This window comes from Paramisgurnus dabryanus, chromosome 4 (genome assembly GCF_030506205.2).
Source record: "Paramisgurnus dabryanus chromosome 4, PD_genome_1.1, whole genome shotgun sequence".
Classification (NCBI taxonomy): Eukaryota; Metazoa; Chordata; class Actinopteri; order Cypriniformes; family Cobitidae; genus Paramisgurnus; species Paramisgurnus dabryanus.
The window spans coordinates 20,914,249-20,932,147 of NC_133340.1; the positions used below are offsets into that span (position 1 = coordinate 20,914,249).

General features: G+C 40.1%; 2 protein-coding genes across 2 annotated transcripts; both read left to right on the plus strand.

Moving 5' to 3' along the window:
* Positions 1–4,671: 4,671 nt before the first annotated feature.
* Positions 4,672–6,076, plus strand: LOC135760367 (uncharacterized). Its single transcript, XM_065274328.1, has 5 exons — positions 4,672–4,777; positions 4,907–5,197; positions 5,300–5,403; positions 5,476–5,579; positions 5,780–6,076. Exons 1-5 carry the CDS (start codon positions 4,672–4,674, stop codon positions 5,919–5,921), a joined length of 747 nt encoding a protein of 248 aa, XP_065130400.1. The 3' UTR covers positions 5,922–6,076.
* Positions 6,077–10,458: 4,382 nt separating this feature from the next.
* LOC135760442 (uncharacterized) lies at positions 10,459–13,979 on the plus strand. The gene is made up of 5 exons (XM_065274426.1): positions 10,459–10,631; positions 12,873–13,093; positions 13,196–13,299; positions 13,374–13,477; positions 13,683–13,979. The coding sequence occupies exons 1-5, from the start codon at positions 10,459–10,461 to the stop codon at positions 13,822–13,824; spliced, it is 744 nt and encodes a 247-aa protein (XP_065130498.1). The 3' UTR covers positions 13,825–13,979.
* The last annotated feature ends 3,920 nt before the right edge of the window (positions 13,980–17,899 follow it).

Below are 17,899 nucleotides of genomic sequence, written 5' to 3' on the forward strand. Positions count from 1 at the left end.
CACTCTTTGAAGCATTGCAAGCTCATTTGCATGCTCGTCGTCTCGACCTGACTTGAGTTTGTAAATGTCACGGAGTGACTAGATAGGGCGGAACCAAAAGCGTAGTGAAGAGGTTCCGCCCGGGCCGGTTTGCACGGACACCGGCACTTCCGGGTTTCCCGGGGATCCCCCGCAATCACCATAATACGGCACAGCTGCGTGAGCGACGTGGCGAATGGAGATTGGACGAGCCACGCTGAAGAGAGGGATATAAACGGAGAGAATAGGAGTCACTGGGTGAAGTTTGATCGCGTTGGATGTGTGCTGCGGATACTGGTTGGGTTGTGAGGCGTTCTGGTGCTGAAATACGTTGCTGTGATACGTCTGGGATCTGTGAAGAGAGAAGAAACACAATTCAAAGTCAAGTAAGAGTATCTTGTAATTGAAACGTACCCATCGGCACCTTGTGTTGTTGTTGTCTACACAAAGGATTGGGAGCTCTGCATCAAAGGCATTGGTTATATTGGAGACGTCCTGAGGAAGGAGAAATAAGGAGAGAGAGAGAGAGAGAGAGAGAGAGATCAATTAGAGACCCGCCAACCGTGAGTAACAGCAATTCAGCGACTAATATTTGAATGCTTACATGTTAAAGGAGAGTGAAAACCATTTTTAGACGGCCCCACTAGATGTGTATGGTAGGTGGGCGAGCCGAGGGGTGTGTGTATTGAGTAATACTGGACAGCGAGAGTTTTGCCATCAGGTTGAGGCGCTGTACTACGTGGCCAGTACCATTCTACCCTGCTATTCAGGCACAGTCCCACCAGGAGAGGAGTACGTACCCTAACCTATCCACTGGAGTGTGTGCTGTGCAACGAGTGAGTGATTTAATTTGACGTGAGTACACAAAGCTTTTGAAGTGTTGTGCTGTGTCCTTGTTGTTCGTTCTCACCTTAGGAGGGATTGAACCCTGTGGATGCCAGGGGGGGGGGGGCGCGCCGTGACGGTGTGTGCCCAACCAACTCATTTACGCTCTGTAGCGGTGTCCAGCAGGAGTTACGTGGAAACACCAAGTGAGGTACGGTGAGGAATTTGATAGCTACATCAGCCGCCGAGCAGCAGAGGGGTAGTTGAGGAGGGACCAAGGGAACCTGGGCGTTCTTACGTACGCTTCATATAACAACTAATGTGTGATAACTCCTGTCTTTCGTCTAGATCTTCGCCTGCCTAGGCTAGAGGACGTGCGGTCATTGGCCGTTGAAGTTCATTCAGCGGGACGTAACGTGTTGGCCCCGGCCGTGAGTCCGTCAAAGCCCCTCGCCTCTTGCTGCATTGGACGGTTGCGGTGATGTATGGATTTAAATTCTGAACTTACCTTCTCACGAGCTAAAGCTAACTTACCCAGAAACGACCCACAGCCCTAGAAAACCTGTAAAGCAAGGAAGATACTTACCTTCGCATGAGCTAAAGCTAATTTACCCAGCAATGACCCACATCCCTAGAGAACCTGTAGAGTAAAGAAAGTACTTAACTTCTCACAAGCTGAAGCTAACTTACCCAGCGACGACCCCTAGCCCTAGAAAACCTGCAAAGAAAGGAAGATACTTACCTTATCACTGGTACAGGCACCCAGAAAGAAGGCATAGTGTGAGCGATCCAACGAAGAACTTACTTGTTGTTTATTCTGCCCTCAGGAAGAACGAGGCGCGCCGTGGACGAAGGAGCTCCGCCCGGCCCTTGCCCTGTTGTCCCCTGGTCCTGCAGAGAAGGCTTCTCCCCTCCAACGTCCCCGGCCCCGTAGTATTCCCTCTGAGGGCGAGAAGCGAGATTTTTTAGATTCCCTTTCCTACCAGCTTTTAAATAATTTAAATAAAGTTTATTGTTTTAATCTACTTAACTCTCGTTGTTTGGTCATTGGGGTGGATGTTGTGGATTGAGGGGCCCATGGTAGTGTTGGGGTGATGGTATAGGTAGGTGTATGTTATGGACAATGAACACAGGTTCATTTTATTAATGGCATTTTGAATGCACAGAGATACTGTCACACAGAGATGTTCACAAGTCTCTCATCTGAAGTCTTGAGTCGAGTCTGAACCCACTAAACACAGGACGTCGGATAGACATGCAGATCATGTCTATATTGGGTCCGTCAGTCCATGACCAATTCTGGACATCTATTTGACGTCCAAACTAGGTCCACTATTTGGACGTCCAACCATGACCCTACTTGGACGTCGTATTTCCATTCCAACGTCATTTTGCGCATGGGAAGTTTTTCAACTGGAGTACAGCCTACACAAAAAACACAATTTATCCTTCTTAATGAAATCAGTAGTTAAGGATAAAAGACTCGAGTTGATTTTAAAATATTCACGAGTCTTTTATGTTGAGTCAAGTCTGAAGTAATTTTTTTAGTTCAAGTCTGAAGTCCATAAAAATGCGACTTAAGTCCGAATCACTGATTCATCCACAACCATCACCTCATGTTGCAGCATGATAATGTACAGCCCCATGTTGCAAGGATCTATACACAATTCTGGAAGCTAAAAACATCCCAGTTCTTGCATGGCCAGCATACTCACCGGACATGTCACCCATTGAGGATGTTTGGGATGCTTTGGATCAGCGTATGTTACCGCGTGTTCCAGTTTCTGACAATATCCAGCAACTTTGCACAGCCATTGAAGAGGAGTGGATCAACAGGCCACAATTAACAACCAGATTAACTCTATGCAAAGGAGATGTGTTGCCCTACGTGAGGCAAATGATGGACACATCGGTTCCTGACTGATTTTCGAATCACCCCAGACCCCCCAATACAGTAAAACTGCACATCTTAGAGTGGCATTTTATTGTGGCCAGCCTAAGGCACAGCTTTGTAATAATCATGCTGTATAATCAGCATCATAATATGCCAAACCTGTGAGGTAGATGAATTATCTTGGCAAAGGAGAAGTGCTCACTAACACAGCTTTAGACAGATTTGTGAACAAGAGAAATAGGCTTTTTGTGTTCATAGAAAAAGTCTTAGATCTTTGAGTTCAGCTAATGAAAAATTGAAAAACAAAAGTTTTGCGTTTATAATTTTGTTCAGTGAACTGGTTTTGGCTCAAATGTTACAGGGTAACTAACTGTAATCTTGTGCAGCCATAATTTTACTGAACTAATCTGAGCTCAAATGGTAGAAGGATTATGCTTGAAAGATCATGGATTCAGTTTGGGTTAAAAGATCTGATATGTATACCTTAAATGCAGTGCTTTAAAAACAGAACACCAGTTGCTAAAATCACAGCATGTTGTGTTTTGGATCCCATTCCTTATCATACGTACTTTTTTATACTTTTATATTATGTGGTGTTTTTGTACTATTTTTTTAAAATAGTCTAGCTGTGTTCTTAACACAGTTAAAGCAGAGAATGGGGGGACATTAATATATAATGGTCACAGGCCCTATGAGAGTTTGCCAAGGATTAAAGAGTGTGAGGGGGCTTTCACATTGGCGGTTTAATTCGAAACAGACAGTTCACATGTAAAACTTGTAATGTGAAAGCTATCATGCTGAGCCAAGAGCGCACCAGAGTACTGAAGCCAAGACTACCTGAAGGAGGTGGTCTGACCTAGGTTGATTCGGAACCGTGGTGCAGTTCATGTGAAAGCACCTCAGGAGACTCATTTATAAAGCGTGCGTACGCACAGATTTGATCGGAAAGTGTGCGTAGGCAAAAATCCACGGCAAAGTCCATATTTATAAAAACTGTCTTTGATGTGAAAAAGGGTCAGGGTCTGAGCGGACGTACGCACTTTTGCTTGTCCGATTTCTGCAGGTTTTTGGAAATATAAGCCATTCTTTCTGTTTGAAATTGGGTTTAAACCTTGACAAGCGCTCTTTTATATGTCTGACATTAATTACGCATCGTTTAAAGGCGGAGATCTGAAGCAGCTCGGCTGCGCGTACAAGTTCAAGTTCATTTGCGATTTATAGATTTGAAAGGGGTATGCGCGTTTTCTGCACGTACGTTCGGTTTATAAATCACATGTACGCATTTTTGTTAAATGATCGTAAGATCAAATGTAGGATGGTTTTTACGCAGCATTTTATAAATGAGGCCCCTGATTCGGGTGCTCACTCATCCAGGAAACAGCCTGTGCATTTGTTTTAGCCAATGACATAGATAGTCTCCACAAGCCACGATAACCATGATAACTGATGAATTCTGCATTTCAAAGAACATATGTGCAGATATCGATTTCTCTGCTGTGCTTGATAACACAAAAATAGTTAAAAAAAAAAAAGAAAAGGTGAGCCGTGTTGTGTTTCACATCCTCTTGTATGTGCCCATTGCTGATAATGCCAGGAGCATTCACACTCATGTGTGAAAATGCCCTGTGTCACCTGATAATGAAATCATGGTTTGAAGAATTTTTAGTGGGGAATCAGATATTGAGAGGTTAGATGTTTTGGACATCTGAGTTTAGTTGTTTCAATAATAAAGATTCATCTTTTGGCACCTGGAAACCTTGTCTAAGAGATTTTTTTTTAAATAAGAAATTAATTTGGCACAAGAATACGTGCACATAATACACACATGACTGTATGACTGAGTTTCTTTAATCAGTTTCTAAAACCACATCCTGTTTAAAGCTGTCACTATAAAGCACAGTACTTAGATCATCTCTGAACATACTGAGCAAATAATGGAAGTACAAACCATTTATGAAAATGATGGAGAAAAAAATCCTCATTGGAACCCATCTGGACCTTGGACACGGGGTCAGAACCGGACTGAAGCCCAAAACCGCAGTAAGTGAAATCTCATTCTGTCCTTTTCCTGCTTTGGATTTGTAAAGAAGATTTTTGAATATACTTGAGTTTGAACATAATTTCTGATGATTTGGACTTCTTAATTTGTGTGGGGGTTCTCTTTAACAGAAAGGAATAGCTTCGTGTTGATCACAGTGTTTCTTGGGCTCATCTGTGTTTTACTGGTGGTTGGCATTTTAGTGCTGTACATCCATCTCACAGCAGAGAGAGACCTGATGAAGAGGAGCTACATGAACAACGTTGAAGGCTACAATGAAACTTTGAACAGCCTGAAGATGAATTACAATCAACTGACCGTTGAGAAAGAAGAGTTAAAGAAAACCCTTAACTATATGAATCAGAAGAATTTGGAGTTAGAAACCAAAGTCAAGAATTTGAACGATGCACTAATGAAGAAATGTTTGTATAACTGGGGTGTTGGTTTCTTTTTTTCTTCACATTTTTTATTTTTTTATGAAGGATAAGTGTATTTGAGATCTGTGCATTTTTTTGTGTTAAAAGGGTCGTATTTTATATCCAGTGAGAAGAAGAGTTGGTCTGACAGCAGGCAGTTCTGCAGGGATCGTGGTCAAGATCTGGTCATTATCAACACTGAAGAAGAGCAGGTAAAGTTTGTATGAGTAAGAGTGTGGTCAACCATAAGAATCTCATCATTATATATATATATACACACACAGAGATACGTTTTTTCAATCGCCAAGGAGGACGTGTGGATTGGTTTGTCTGACATAGCAGAGGAAGGAAAGATGAAATGGGTGGATAATACAACACTGGATAAAGGGTAAGCAAACAAATTTTTCTTGATTTATACTTCTGTAATTCTAATTGAATATATAATGTGGCTGATTAATACAGCCTGTTTTCACAACTTTGACTGTAAGCATCTCATGGTTCTTGTTATTATTTTTGTGTTTCTGTTCGGACAATCAAAAATAGACAGTATAGGTTCAGCATCTGAATAATCTATTTACACACTTTCAGTTTTTGGGGCCAAGGTGAGCCGAATGATCAATATGGAAATGAGGACTGTGTTGTAATACGGAGTTCTGCAGAATCTTCCCTAAACAACTGGAATGATATTCCATGCACACAGACAAGAACATGGATTTGTGAGAATCTGTGAAAATCAATGTTTTTAAAAATCAAAAATGCTTTTACTTACATTTTAAAGTGGTCATATTATGAGATGCATTAAATATGTAAAATAAGTCTTTGGGGTCCCTAGAGTGCAAATGTGAAGTTTTAGCTCAAAATACCCCTATATTCTCTCTCTATCTGTTTCTGATTGATGTTGCTTTTCTTAAAGCTTTCTATTTGAATAAAAATGGCAAACTGTAATCACTGTGTTGATCATTGTTTTTTGTATGGTAAGAAAAAAACAGTTCTCTGGAGTGTTCTGATTGGTCAGATGCACCATAAAGTGCTTTCATATTCTGCAATTCATAACATATTTTTATTACATTTTGTATCAGCAGAGGTCTATTGGTTAAGGTGCCGGGTATACACCCTGAAGCATGCTGGTTGGTTGTGACTGGAGTGCCCTTGAGCGAGCATCTGTTCCCACTTTCACTTTACCACCTGTAATCTTTATTGTAAGGGCTGGAAACCACCCCCAAATCCACCGTATATGGGCAGGAAGCCACCTTATTTTTTTAAGCAGTAAGGTTACGACAGGGTCGAGGTGTTTGTTATCAGTGTTGGGAGTAACGCATTACAAAATATAATATATTACAGTAATATATTAGTTTTTGCTGTAACACAGTAATATAACGCATTACTAATAAAATAATTTGGGAACCACTGGTCTAAGTCAGTGGCTGTTTCTCAATGTCAAGGACACCAAGAAATGTTGGCTGGGTAAACCGACTTCAAATTATGTCACATGTTTCCTTTAGACGTATTCGTAAAGACAATTCTCTTTTATATCTGTATTCTTATTTTATCAGTTCTTTTCATTTTGTGGATGCAAAAATATAAATTAAAGAGTATGCATAATCTACGCCGTAGGAGCTATGCACAACTATAATGAGCCCTTAAGTAGACATTTAGGGGCAGTTTCCTGTAAAGGGTTAATCCAGGCCTTAGTTATATTAGGACATTTGGATAGCTTGGGACAAAACAATGCCACTGATATATGTAAAGAAATCTCAATGCAAGTTATATTTTAGTCTGGGAGTAGGATAAACCCTGTCCGGAACCACCCCAGCAGAATGGGGCTACATGCAATATCGTCAAAAGATTTGACTGAATAAAATTATTAACACAAAACTTTTGTTTTTGCCCCAATTTTTCATGAGCTGAAGTCAAAGATCTAAGACTTTATCTATGTATACAAAAGTCAAAATATCAGATATTATAAAAAAATCTAATATTGTTCACAAATCTGTTTTATTCTGTGTTAGTGAGCACTTCCTTGCAGAGATAATCCATCCACCTCAAAGGTGTGGCATATCAAGATGCTGACAGCATGATTATTATACAGTAAGTGCAATTAACTTCAAATTATCAGTTCAAAATGCTCTGAGGAATACCCATAAACCATTGATTTTAATTTGGTCATAGAATTACAAGTGATGGGACAAATAAACAATTATTAATAAAATGTTTAAAGGGGTCATGTTGTGAGATTTTTTTAAGATGTAAAATAAATAGTATGTGTCCCCAGAGTGTGTATGTGAAGTTTTAGCTCAAAATACTCTACAGGCCTGAGCAGAAATGTGCCGTTTTGGGGTGTGTCGTTTAAAATGCAAATGAGCAGATGAAATGGAAGCACTGATCACAATGATGGTGGTTTGTTGTAATTGAAACTTAATCGTGCTGTCAATTCCTTAATTTTGTACTTTTTCTCTCTGTACTAAATGGCAGTGCCGTGGTTGGATAGTGCGATATTATTAAGGGGGCGGTATTATTATAATTCGTCTTGCTACCTACCTCACAAAACAGGCAAAATCTGAATGACCAAATGTTTCACATGCTTGCATAAAATGGCTTACCCAGACAAAGTTACTGGGTGGATATTTTCACGTTTTAGCTCAAACTTAAATATGGAAAAGTCAGATTTTCACACTATGACCCCTTTAAGAGTTTTACACTCTTTGAAGCATTGCAAGCTCATTTGCATGCTCGTCGTCTCGACCTGACTTGAGTTTGTAAATGTCACGGAGTGACTAGATAGGGCGGAACCAAAAGCGTAGTGAAGAGGTTCCGCCCGGGCCGGTTTGCACGGACACCGGCACTTCCGGGTTTCCCGGGGATCCCCCGCAATCACCATAATACGGCACAGCTGCGTGAGCGACGTGGCGAATGGAGATTGGACGAGCCACGCTGAAGAGAGGGATATAAACGGAGAGAATAGGAGTCACTGGGTGAAGTTTGATCGCGTTGGATGTGTGCTGCGGATACTGGTTGGGTTGTGAGTCGTTCTGGTGCTGAAATACGTTGCTGTGATACGTCTGGGATCTGTGAAGAGAGAAGAAACACAATTCAAAGTCAAGTAAGAGTATCTTGTAATTGAAACGTACCCATCGGCACCTTGTGTTGTTGTTGTCTACACAAAGGATTGGGAGCTCTGCATCAAAGGCATTGGTTATATTGGAGACGTCCTGAGGAAGGAGAAATAAGGAGAGAGAGAGAGAGAGAGAGAGAGAGAGAGAGATCAATTAGAGACCCGCCAACCGTGAGTAACAGCAATTCAGCGACTAATATTTGAATGCTTACATGTTAAAGGAGAGTGAAAACCATTTTTAGACGGCCCCACTAGATGTGTATAGTAGGTGGGCGAGCCGAGGGGTGTGTGTATTGAGTAATACTGGACAGCGAGAGTTTTGCCATCAGGTTGAGGCGCTGTACTACGTGGCCAGTACCATTCTACCCTGCTATTCAGGCACAGTCCCACCAGGAGAGGAGTACGTACCCTAACCTATCCACTGGAGTGTGTGCTGTGCAACGAGTGAGTGATTTAATTTGACGTGAGTACACAAAGCTTTTGAAGTGTTGTGCTGTGTCCTTGTTGTTCGTTCTCACCTTAGGAGGGATTGAACCCTGTGGATGCCAGTGGGGGGGGGGGGGCGCCGTGACGGTGTGTGCCCAACCAACTCATTTACGCTCTGTAGCGGTGTCCAGCAGGAGTTACGTGGAAACACCGAGTGAGGTACGGTGAGGAATTTGATAGCTACATCAGCCGCCGAGCAGCAGAGGGGTAGTTGAGGAGGGACCAAGGGAACCTGGGCGTTCTTACGTACGCTTCATATAACAACTAATGTGTGATAACTCCTGTCTTTCGTCTAGATCTTCGCCTGCCTAGGCTAGAGGACGTGCGGTCATTGGCCGTTGAAGTTCATTCAGCGGGACGTAACGTGTTGGCCCCGGCCGTGAGTCCGTCAAAGCCCCTCGCCTCTTGCTGCATTGGACGGTTGCGGTGATGTATGGATTTCAATTCTGAACTTACCTTCTCACGAGCTAAAGCTAACTTACCCAGAAACGACCCACAGCCCTAGAAAACCTGTAAAGCAAGGAAGATACTTACCTTCGCATGAGCTAAAGCTAACTTACCCAGCAATGACCCACATCCCTAGAGAACCTGTAGAGTAAAGAAAGTACTTAACTTCTCACAAGCTGAAGCTAACTTACCCAGCGACGACCCCTAGCCCTAGAAAACCTGCAAAGAAAGGAAGATACTTACCTTATCACTGGTACAGGCACCCAGAAAGAAGGCATAGTGTGAGCGATCCAACGAAGAACTTACTTGTTGTTTATTCTGCCCTCAGGAAGAACGAGGCGCGCCGTGGACGAAGGAGCTCCGCCCGGCCCTTGCCCTGTTGTCCCCTGGTCCTGCAGAGAAGGCTTCTCCCCTCCAACGTCCCCGGCCCCGTAGTATTCCCTCTGAGGGCGAGAAGCGAGATTTTTTTAGATTCCCTTTCCTACCAGCTTTTAAATAATTTAAATAAAGTTTATTGTTTTAATCTACTTAACTCTCGTTGTTTGGTCATTGGGGTGGATGTTGTGGATTGAGGGGCCCATGGTAGTGTTGGGGTGATGGTATAGGTAGGTGTATGTTATGGACAATGAACACAGGTTCATTTTATTAATGGCATTTTGAATGCACAGAGATACTGTCACACAGAGATGTTCACAAGTCTCTCATCTGAAGTCTTGAGTCGAGTCTGAACCCACTAAACACAGGACGTCGGATAGACATGCAGATCATGTCTATATTGGGTCCGTCAGTCCATGACCAATTCTGGACATCTATTTGACGTCCAAACTAGGTCCACTATTTGGACGTCCAACCATGACCCTACTTGGACGTCGTATTTCCATTCCAACGTCATTTTGCGCATGGGAAGTTTTTCAACTGGAGTACAGCCTACACAAAAAACACAATTTATCCTTCTTAATGAAATCAGTAGTTAAGGATAAAAGACTCGAGTTGATTTTAAAATATTCACGAGTCTTTTATGTTGAGTCAAGTCTGAAGTAATTTTTTTAGTTCAAGTCTGAAGTCCATAAAAATGCGACTTAAGTCCGAATCACTGATTCATCCACAACCATCACCTCATGTTGCAGCATGATAATGTACAGCCCCATGTTGCAAGGATCTATACACAATTCTGGAAGCTAAAAACATCCCAGTTCTTGCATGGCCAGCATACTCACCGGACATGTCACCCATTGAGGATGTTTGGGATGCTTTGGATCAGCGTATGTTACCGCGTGTTCCAGTTTCTGACAATATCCAGCAACTTTGCACAGCCATTGAAGAGGAGTGGATCAACAGGCCACAATTAACAACCAGATTAACTCTATGCAAAGGAGATGTGTTGCCCTACGTGAGGCAAATGATGGACACATCGGTTCCTGACTGATTTTCGAATCACCCCAGACCCCCCAATACAGTAAAACTGCACATCTTAGAGTGGCATTTTATTGTGGCCAGCCTAAGGCACAGCTTTGTAATAATCATGCTGTATAATCAGCATCATAATATGCCAAACCTGTGAGGTAGATGAATTATCTTGGCAAAGGAGAGGTGCTCACTAACACAGCTTTAGACAGATTTGTGAACAAGAGAAATAGGCTTTTTGTGTTCATAGAAAAAGTCTTAGATCTTTGAGTTCAGCTAATGAAAAATTGAAAAACAAAAGTTTTGCGTTTATAATTTTGTTCAGTGAACTGGTTTTGGCTCAAATGTTACAGGGTAACTAACTGTAATCTTGTGCAGCCATAATTTTACTGAGCTAATCTGAGCTCAAATGGTAGAAGGATTATGCTTGAAAGATCATGGATTCAGTTTGGGTTAAAAGATCTGATATGTATACCTTAAATGCAGTGCTTTAAAAACAGAACACCAGTTGCTAAAATCACAGCATGTTGTGTTTTGGATCCCATTCCTTATCATACGTACTTTTTTATACTTTTATATTATGTGGTGTTTTTGTACTATTTTTTTAAAATAGTCTAGCTGTGTTCTTAACACAGTTAAAGCAGAGAATGGGGGGACATTAATATATAATGGTCACAGGCCCTATGAGAGTTTGCCAAGGATTAAAGAGTGTGAGGGGGCTTTCACATTGGCGGTTTAATTCGAAACAGACAGTTCACATGTAAAACTTGTAATGTGAAAGCTATCATGCTGAGCCAAGAGCGCACCAGAGTACTGAAGCCAAGACTACCTGAAGGAGGTGGTCTGACCTAGGTTGATTCGGAACCGTGGTGCAGTTCATGTGAAAGCACCTCAGGAGACTCATTTATAAAGCGTGCGTACGCACAGATTTGATCGGAAAGTGTGCGTAGGCAAAAATCCACGGCAAAGTCCATATTTATAAAAACTGTCTTTGATGTGAAAAAGGGTCAGGGTCTGAGCGGACGTACGCACTTTTGCTTGTCCGATTTCTGCAGGTTTTTGGAAATATAAGCCATTCTTTCTGTTTGAAATTGGGTTTAAACCTTGACAAGCGCTCTTTTATATGTCTGACATTAATTACGCATCGTTTAAAGGCGGAGATCTGAAGCAGCTCGGCTGCGCGTACAAGTTCAAGTTCATTTGCGATTTATAGATTTGAAAGGGGTATGCGCGTTTTCTGCACGTACGTTCGGTTTATAAATCACATGTACGCATTTTTGTTAAATGATCGTAAGATCAAATGTAGGATGGTTTTTACGCAGCATTTTATAAATGAGGCCCCTGATTCGGGTGCTCACTCATCCAGGAAACAGCCTGTGCATTTGTTTTAGCCAATGACATAGATAGTCTCCACAAGCCACGATAACCATGATAACTGATGAATTCTGCATTTCAAAGAACATATGTGCAGATATCGATTTCTCTGCTGTGCTTGATAACACAAAAATAGTTAAAAAAAAAAAGAAAAGGTGAGCCGTGTTGTGTTTCACATCCTCTTGTATGTGCCCATTGCTGATAATGCCAGGAGCATTCACACTCATGTGTGAAAATGCCCTGTGTCACCTGATAATGAAATCATGGTTTGAAGAATTTTTAGTGGGGAATCAGATATTGAGAGGTTAGATGTTTTGGACATCTGAGTTTAGTTGTTTCAATAATAAAGATTCATCTTTTGGCACCTGGAAACCTTGTCTAAGAGATTTTTTTTTAAATAAGAAATTAATTTGGCACAAGAATACGTGCACATAATACACACATGACTGTATGACTGAGTTTCTTTAATCAGTTTCTAAAACCACATCCTGTTTAAAGCTGTCACTATAAAGCACAGTACTTAGATCATCTCTGAACATACTGAGCAAATAATGGAAGTACAAACCATTTATGAAAATGATGGAGAAAAAAATCCTCATTGGAACCCATCTGGACCTTGGACACGGGGTCAGAACCGGACTGAAGCCCAAAACCGCAGTAAGTGAAATCTCATTCTGTCCTTTTCCTGCTTTGGATTTGTAAAGAAGATTTTTGAATATACTTGAGTTTGAACATAATTTCTGATGATTTGGACTTCTTAATTTGTGTGGGGGTTCTCTTTAACAGAAAGGAATAGCTTCGTGTTGATCACAGTGTTTCTTGGGCTCATCTGTGTTTTACTGGTGGTTGGCATTTTAGTGCTGTACATCCATCTCACAGCAGAGAGAGAGACCTGATGAAGAGGAGCTACATGAACAACGTTGAAGGCTACAATGAAACTTTGAACAGCCTGAAGATGAATTACAATCAACTGACCGTTGAGAAAGAAGAGTTAAAGAAAACCCTTAACTATATGAATCAGAAGAATTTGGAGTTAGAAACCAAAGTCAAGAATTTGAACGATGCACTAATGAAGAAATGTTTGTATAACTGGGGTGTTGGTTTCTTTTTTTCTTCACATTTTTAATTTTTTTATGAAGGATAAGTGTATTTGAGATCTGTGCATTTTTTTGTGTTAAAAGGGTCGTATTTTATATCCAGTGAGAAGAAGAGTTGGTCTGACAGCAGGCAGTTCTGCAGGGATCGTGGTCAAGATCTGGTCATTATCAACACTGAAGAAGAGCAGGTAAAGTTTGTATGAGTAAGAGTGTGGTCAACCATAAGAATCTCATCATTATATATATATATATACACACACAGAGATACGTTTTTTCAATCGCCAAGGAGGACGTGTGGATTGGTTTGTCTGACATAGCAGAGGAAGGAAAGATGAAATGGGTGGATAATACAACACTGGATAAAGGGTAAGCAAACAAATTTTTCTTGATTTATACAGTACTTCTGTAATTCTAATTGAATATATAATGTGGCTGATTAATACAGCCTGTTTTCACAACTTTGACTGTAAGCATCTCATGGTTCTTGTTATTATTTTTGTGTTTCTGTTCGGACAATCAAAAATAGACAGTATATGTTCAGCATCTGAATAATCTATTTACACACTTTCAGTTTTTGGGGCCAAGGTGAGCCGAATGATCAATATGGAAATGAGGACTGTGTTGTAATACGGAGTTCTGCAGAATCTTCCCTAAACAACTGGAATGATATTCCATGCACACAGACAAGAACATGGATTTGTGAGAATCTGTGAAAATCAATGTTTTTAAAAATCAAAAATGCTTTTACTTACATTTTAAAGTGGTCATATTATGAGATGCATTAAATATGTAAAATAAGTCTTTGGGGTCCCTAGAGTGCAAATGTGAAGTTTTAGCTCAAAATACCCCTATATTCTCTCTCTATCTGTTTCTGATTGATGTTGCTTTTCTTAAAGCTTTCTATTTGAATAAAAATGGCAAACTGTAATCACTGTGTTGATCATTGTTTTTTGTATGGTAAGAAAAAAACAGTTCTCTGGAGTGTTCTGATTGGTCAGATGCACCATAAAGTGCTTTCATATTCTGCAATTCATAACATATTTTTATTACATTTTGTATCAGCAGAGGTCTATTGGTTAAGGTGCCGGGTATACACCCTGAAGCATGCTGGTTGGTTGTGACTGGAGTGCCCTTGAGCGAGCATCTGTTCCCACTTTCACTTTACCACCTGTAATCTTTATTGTAAGGGCTGGAAACCACCCCCAAATCCACCGTATATGGGCAGGAAGCCACCTTATTTTTTTAAGCAGTAAGGTTACGACAGGGTCGAGGTGTTTGTTATCAGTGTTGGGAGTAACGCATTACAAAATATAATATATTACAGTAATATATTAGTTTTTGCTGTAACACAGTAATATAACGCATTACTAATAAAATAATTTGGGAACCACTGGTCTAAGTCAGTGGCTGTTTCTCAATGTCAAGGACACCAAGAAATGTTAGCTGGGTAAACCGACTTCAAATTATGTCACATGTTTCCTTTAGACGTATTCGTAAAGACAATGTTTCCATACGTCTGCACTTAGGCACTCAGAAAAAGTGACATTCTGCATTCTTTTTTATTTCTTTATTTACATTTTTTCTACATAAACATTGATCAAGAGAAAACATAAAAGAAAAAATAATGATTTATGGCTTTTCAGGGCTTCTGTACTTTTTTGATTGGATGATTAAAAACGCCTAATCCCAGTTTGAAAACACCCCAAAATTAGGAAACGTCTTTTTTGTTCCGCAGAGACATATACTTCTACCTTGCAGCACCGGGGTTGGATAGTGAAGATTAAGGGGCAGTATTATTGTAATTGGCCTTACTACTTACATCACACAACAGGCGAAATCTAAACAACCTAATTTTTCCCATGCTTGCACAGAATGGCTTACCAAAATAAAAAAGTCAAGGGTCAAGAGTCAACAAACACTAATCACCATAATGGTGACTTAAAGGGCCCATAACATGAAGATGTTAGCATTGCTACTTTGTAGGTGTGAGCAAAAATGTGTCGTTTTGGGTGTGTCCTTTAAAATGCAAATGAGCTGATGAAGTGCAAACATTGATCACAATGATGGTGGTTTGTTGAAATTGAAACTCAATTGTGCTGTCAAGTCCTTCTTTTCTTTTTCTTTCTCTCTGCACTAAATGGCAGTGCTGTGATTGGATAGTGCACATTAAGGGAGCAGTTTATTATAATAAGAGCTCCTTATGACATCATAAAGAGGGCCAAATTTCAATGACCTATTTTTTGCTCACACCTACAAAATAGCAATACTAACCTCTGTATGCCATGGGTCCTTTAAAATGTTTTTTAAGTGCTGTTTTTTAAACAGCAATATTTTTACTGAACATTCAGAAATAATGTTTTATAGCAGTTTTAAAATAATAAAATGCAATGTTTCTCTATTATTTACAAGCAAACAAGTCAATATAACAAACGATTGTTGTTTTAAATATTGTGTGAACATTAAAACAGGACATTGTCATAACATTTAAAAATGGTAAAATGTAACATTTCTCTAACGTTCAGACAACACAGAAATGTTCTTAGAACGTCAAGAAAACTGGACACTTTTTATGTTGGCAGAACGTTTTTGGGAACATTGGGAACTTTCAGGGAACATTTTTAGAACTTTTTTGTTAGCTGGGAAGGGAGCTGATTGATACACAGTCATTGTTTCAGTGGTTGCTTGCCATCTAAGAAGTGTATTTGAGTGGAAACCACATCCTGATAAAAGTTGACACTATAATGACAGCACTTAAAGATTATTCAAAGATAGCAGATCATCTCTGATCATACCAAGCAAACAATGGAAAGAGAGGCCATTTATGTAAATACTCCAAACAAATGGTAACAGAAGCAAGAACATGTCATTAAAATTTATTTGAAAATTAATTTAATTGATTTAGTTTTTTGACTGCTTTGAATTTGTGTTTTAAGACATGTTGCTCTACTGTCTTTTCCCTGCTTTAAACAACATGTCTAAAAAACACAAAGTTAAAGCAGTCAAAAAATTAAATAAGAGAAGAGTCAAGAGTCAAGTCCAACCAAAACAAACACTGATCACAATAAGGGTGACTTTAAATGGAACAAAATCTAAACCTAAAGTAAGAAAATGACTCTACAGGTAAGATGTAAAATGCAATTTTAGGTTTCAGACAGAGATGGTGAGAGCGAGGAGTAGATAGGAGTTTTCCTTACTCAAACATGTTCTGAGGGCAGAAAGAATGTGATTGGTTCACAAAAACGACCAATCAAAATGCTCGTTACTGGTTTAAGCCCTCGGCGGAGCCTCCAAGGCAGCTTCTGCAGTGAAGCAGTTCAAGCTCACCGTCGGTCAGATGAGTAGCGCAGATATGGTAAGATAGGAACGAGACTGTTTTTGAATTCAGCTCGAAACGTTTTGAGCATTTAAGTGACGCGTTTTCACGTGTCCGTGGCACGACTTTCTTTTTCGTGCCAGTTTCACATATTAGTTATTCATTTTTTTCCCTTTTTTCAAACCATTGTCGCTTGGGATTGGGGTTAGATTTGTGGTTTTCGGCACATTTTTATACTGTTGTCGCGCGAGGAGTAAGTTGGGTTTGGGTTAGAATGGCATTGTTTATACATTTATTTGTCAGAAATTTAAATTGTTCTTGCTTGGAGTTGGGGTTAGAGTGAGGATGTCACTTTATGTAACAAAGTTGTTCTAACCCCAATCCCAAGCGACAATGGTAAGAAAATAGGAAAAACAATTGAATAACTAATATGTGAAACTGGCACAAAAAAGAAAGTCGTGCCACGGACACGTGAAAACGCGTCACTTAAATGCTTGAAACGTTTCGAGCTGAATTCAAAAACAGTCTCGTTCCTATCTTACCATATCTGCGCTACTCATCTGACCGACGGTGAGCTCGAACTGCTTCACTGCAGAAGCTGCCTTGGAGGCTCCGCCGAGGGCTTAAACCAGTAACGAGCATTTTGATTGGTCGTTTTGTGAACCAATCACATTCTTTCTGCCCTCAGAACATGTTTGATTAAGGAAAACTCCTACGTGCGAGAGGCGATAACAGAGCTTTTAATTCTGCTTCAGTGTTACTTTTTAACACACTGTAAGTTTGGGACAATATATACATCCAGCAGTGTTTATTTAACTCTGTGGATTTTGCTGCATAAGGACTAGGGATGGGACGGTTAGAAAATTTCATATCATGATTATAGTGACCAAAGTTATCACGGTTATCAATATTATCATGGTTTTCTTAAAATGAGATGGAAATGTTGGAAAAAGAACTGAAACACACACTGAAAACATTTTACAAGTTTTATTTTTGAAAGTCAGCAAACAACAAATACAATTAGCAGCTATATGTACTTTATTAAGCATAAACATTAAATCAGGGGTGTCCAGACTTTTTGTGTGGTAATCTACTCTACTTTAAAAATGATAACGCCGACAAGACCTACCTGCTAAAAAACATTTTTTAATAACACTTTAAATGCGTGTAAGGACTATACCGCATTTATATCTACGTTGAATTTAGGGTTGTCACCATTACTCCATTCTTTTTGAGGAGTAAAAAAAAATCCTTGAGTACATGCCAAGTACTCCTTATAGCGGAGATGCGGTTTTGATGAAATAAACTAGAAAATGACAACATTATCAGAAGCATCTCTCTCGTTCGGTCGGTCGATCGATCGCGCGCACATACACCGTGCGTGTGGCTCAACTCCTGCATGAAGGCAAGAATGTGCATCCAAATTTCTGAAGTTAGACGACTCCGCTGCAGCGGGCAGGCATAAGATTTATAAA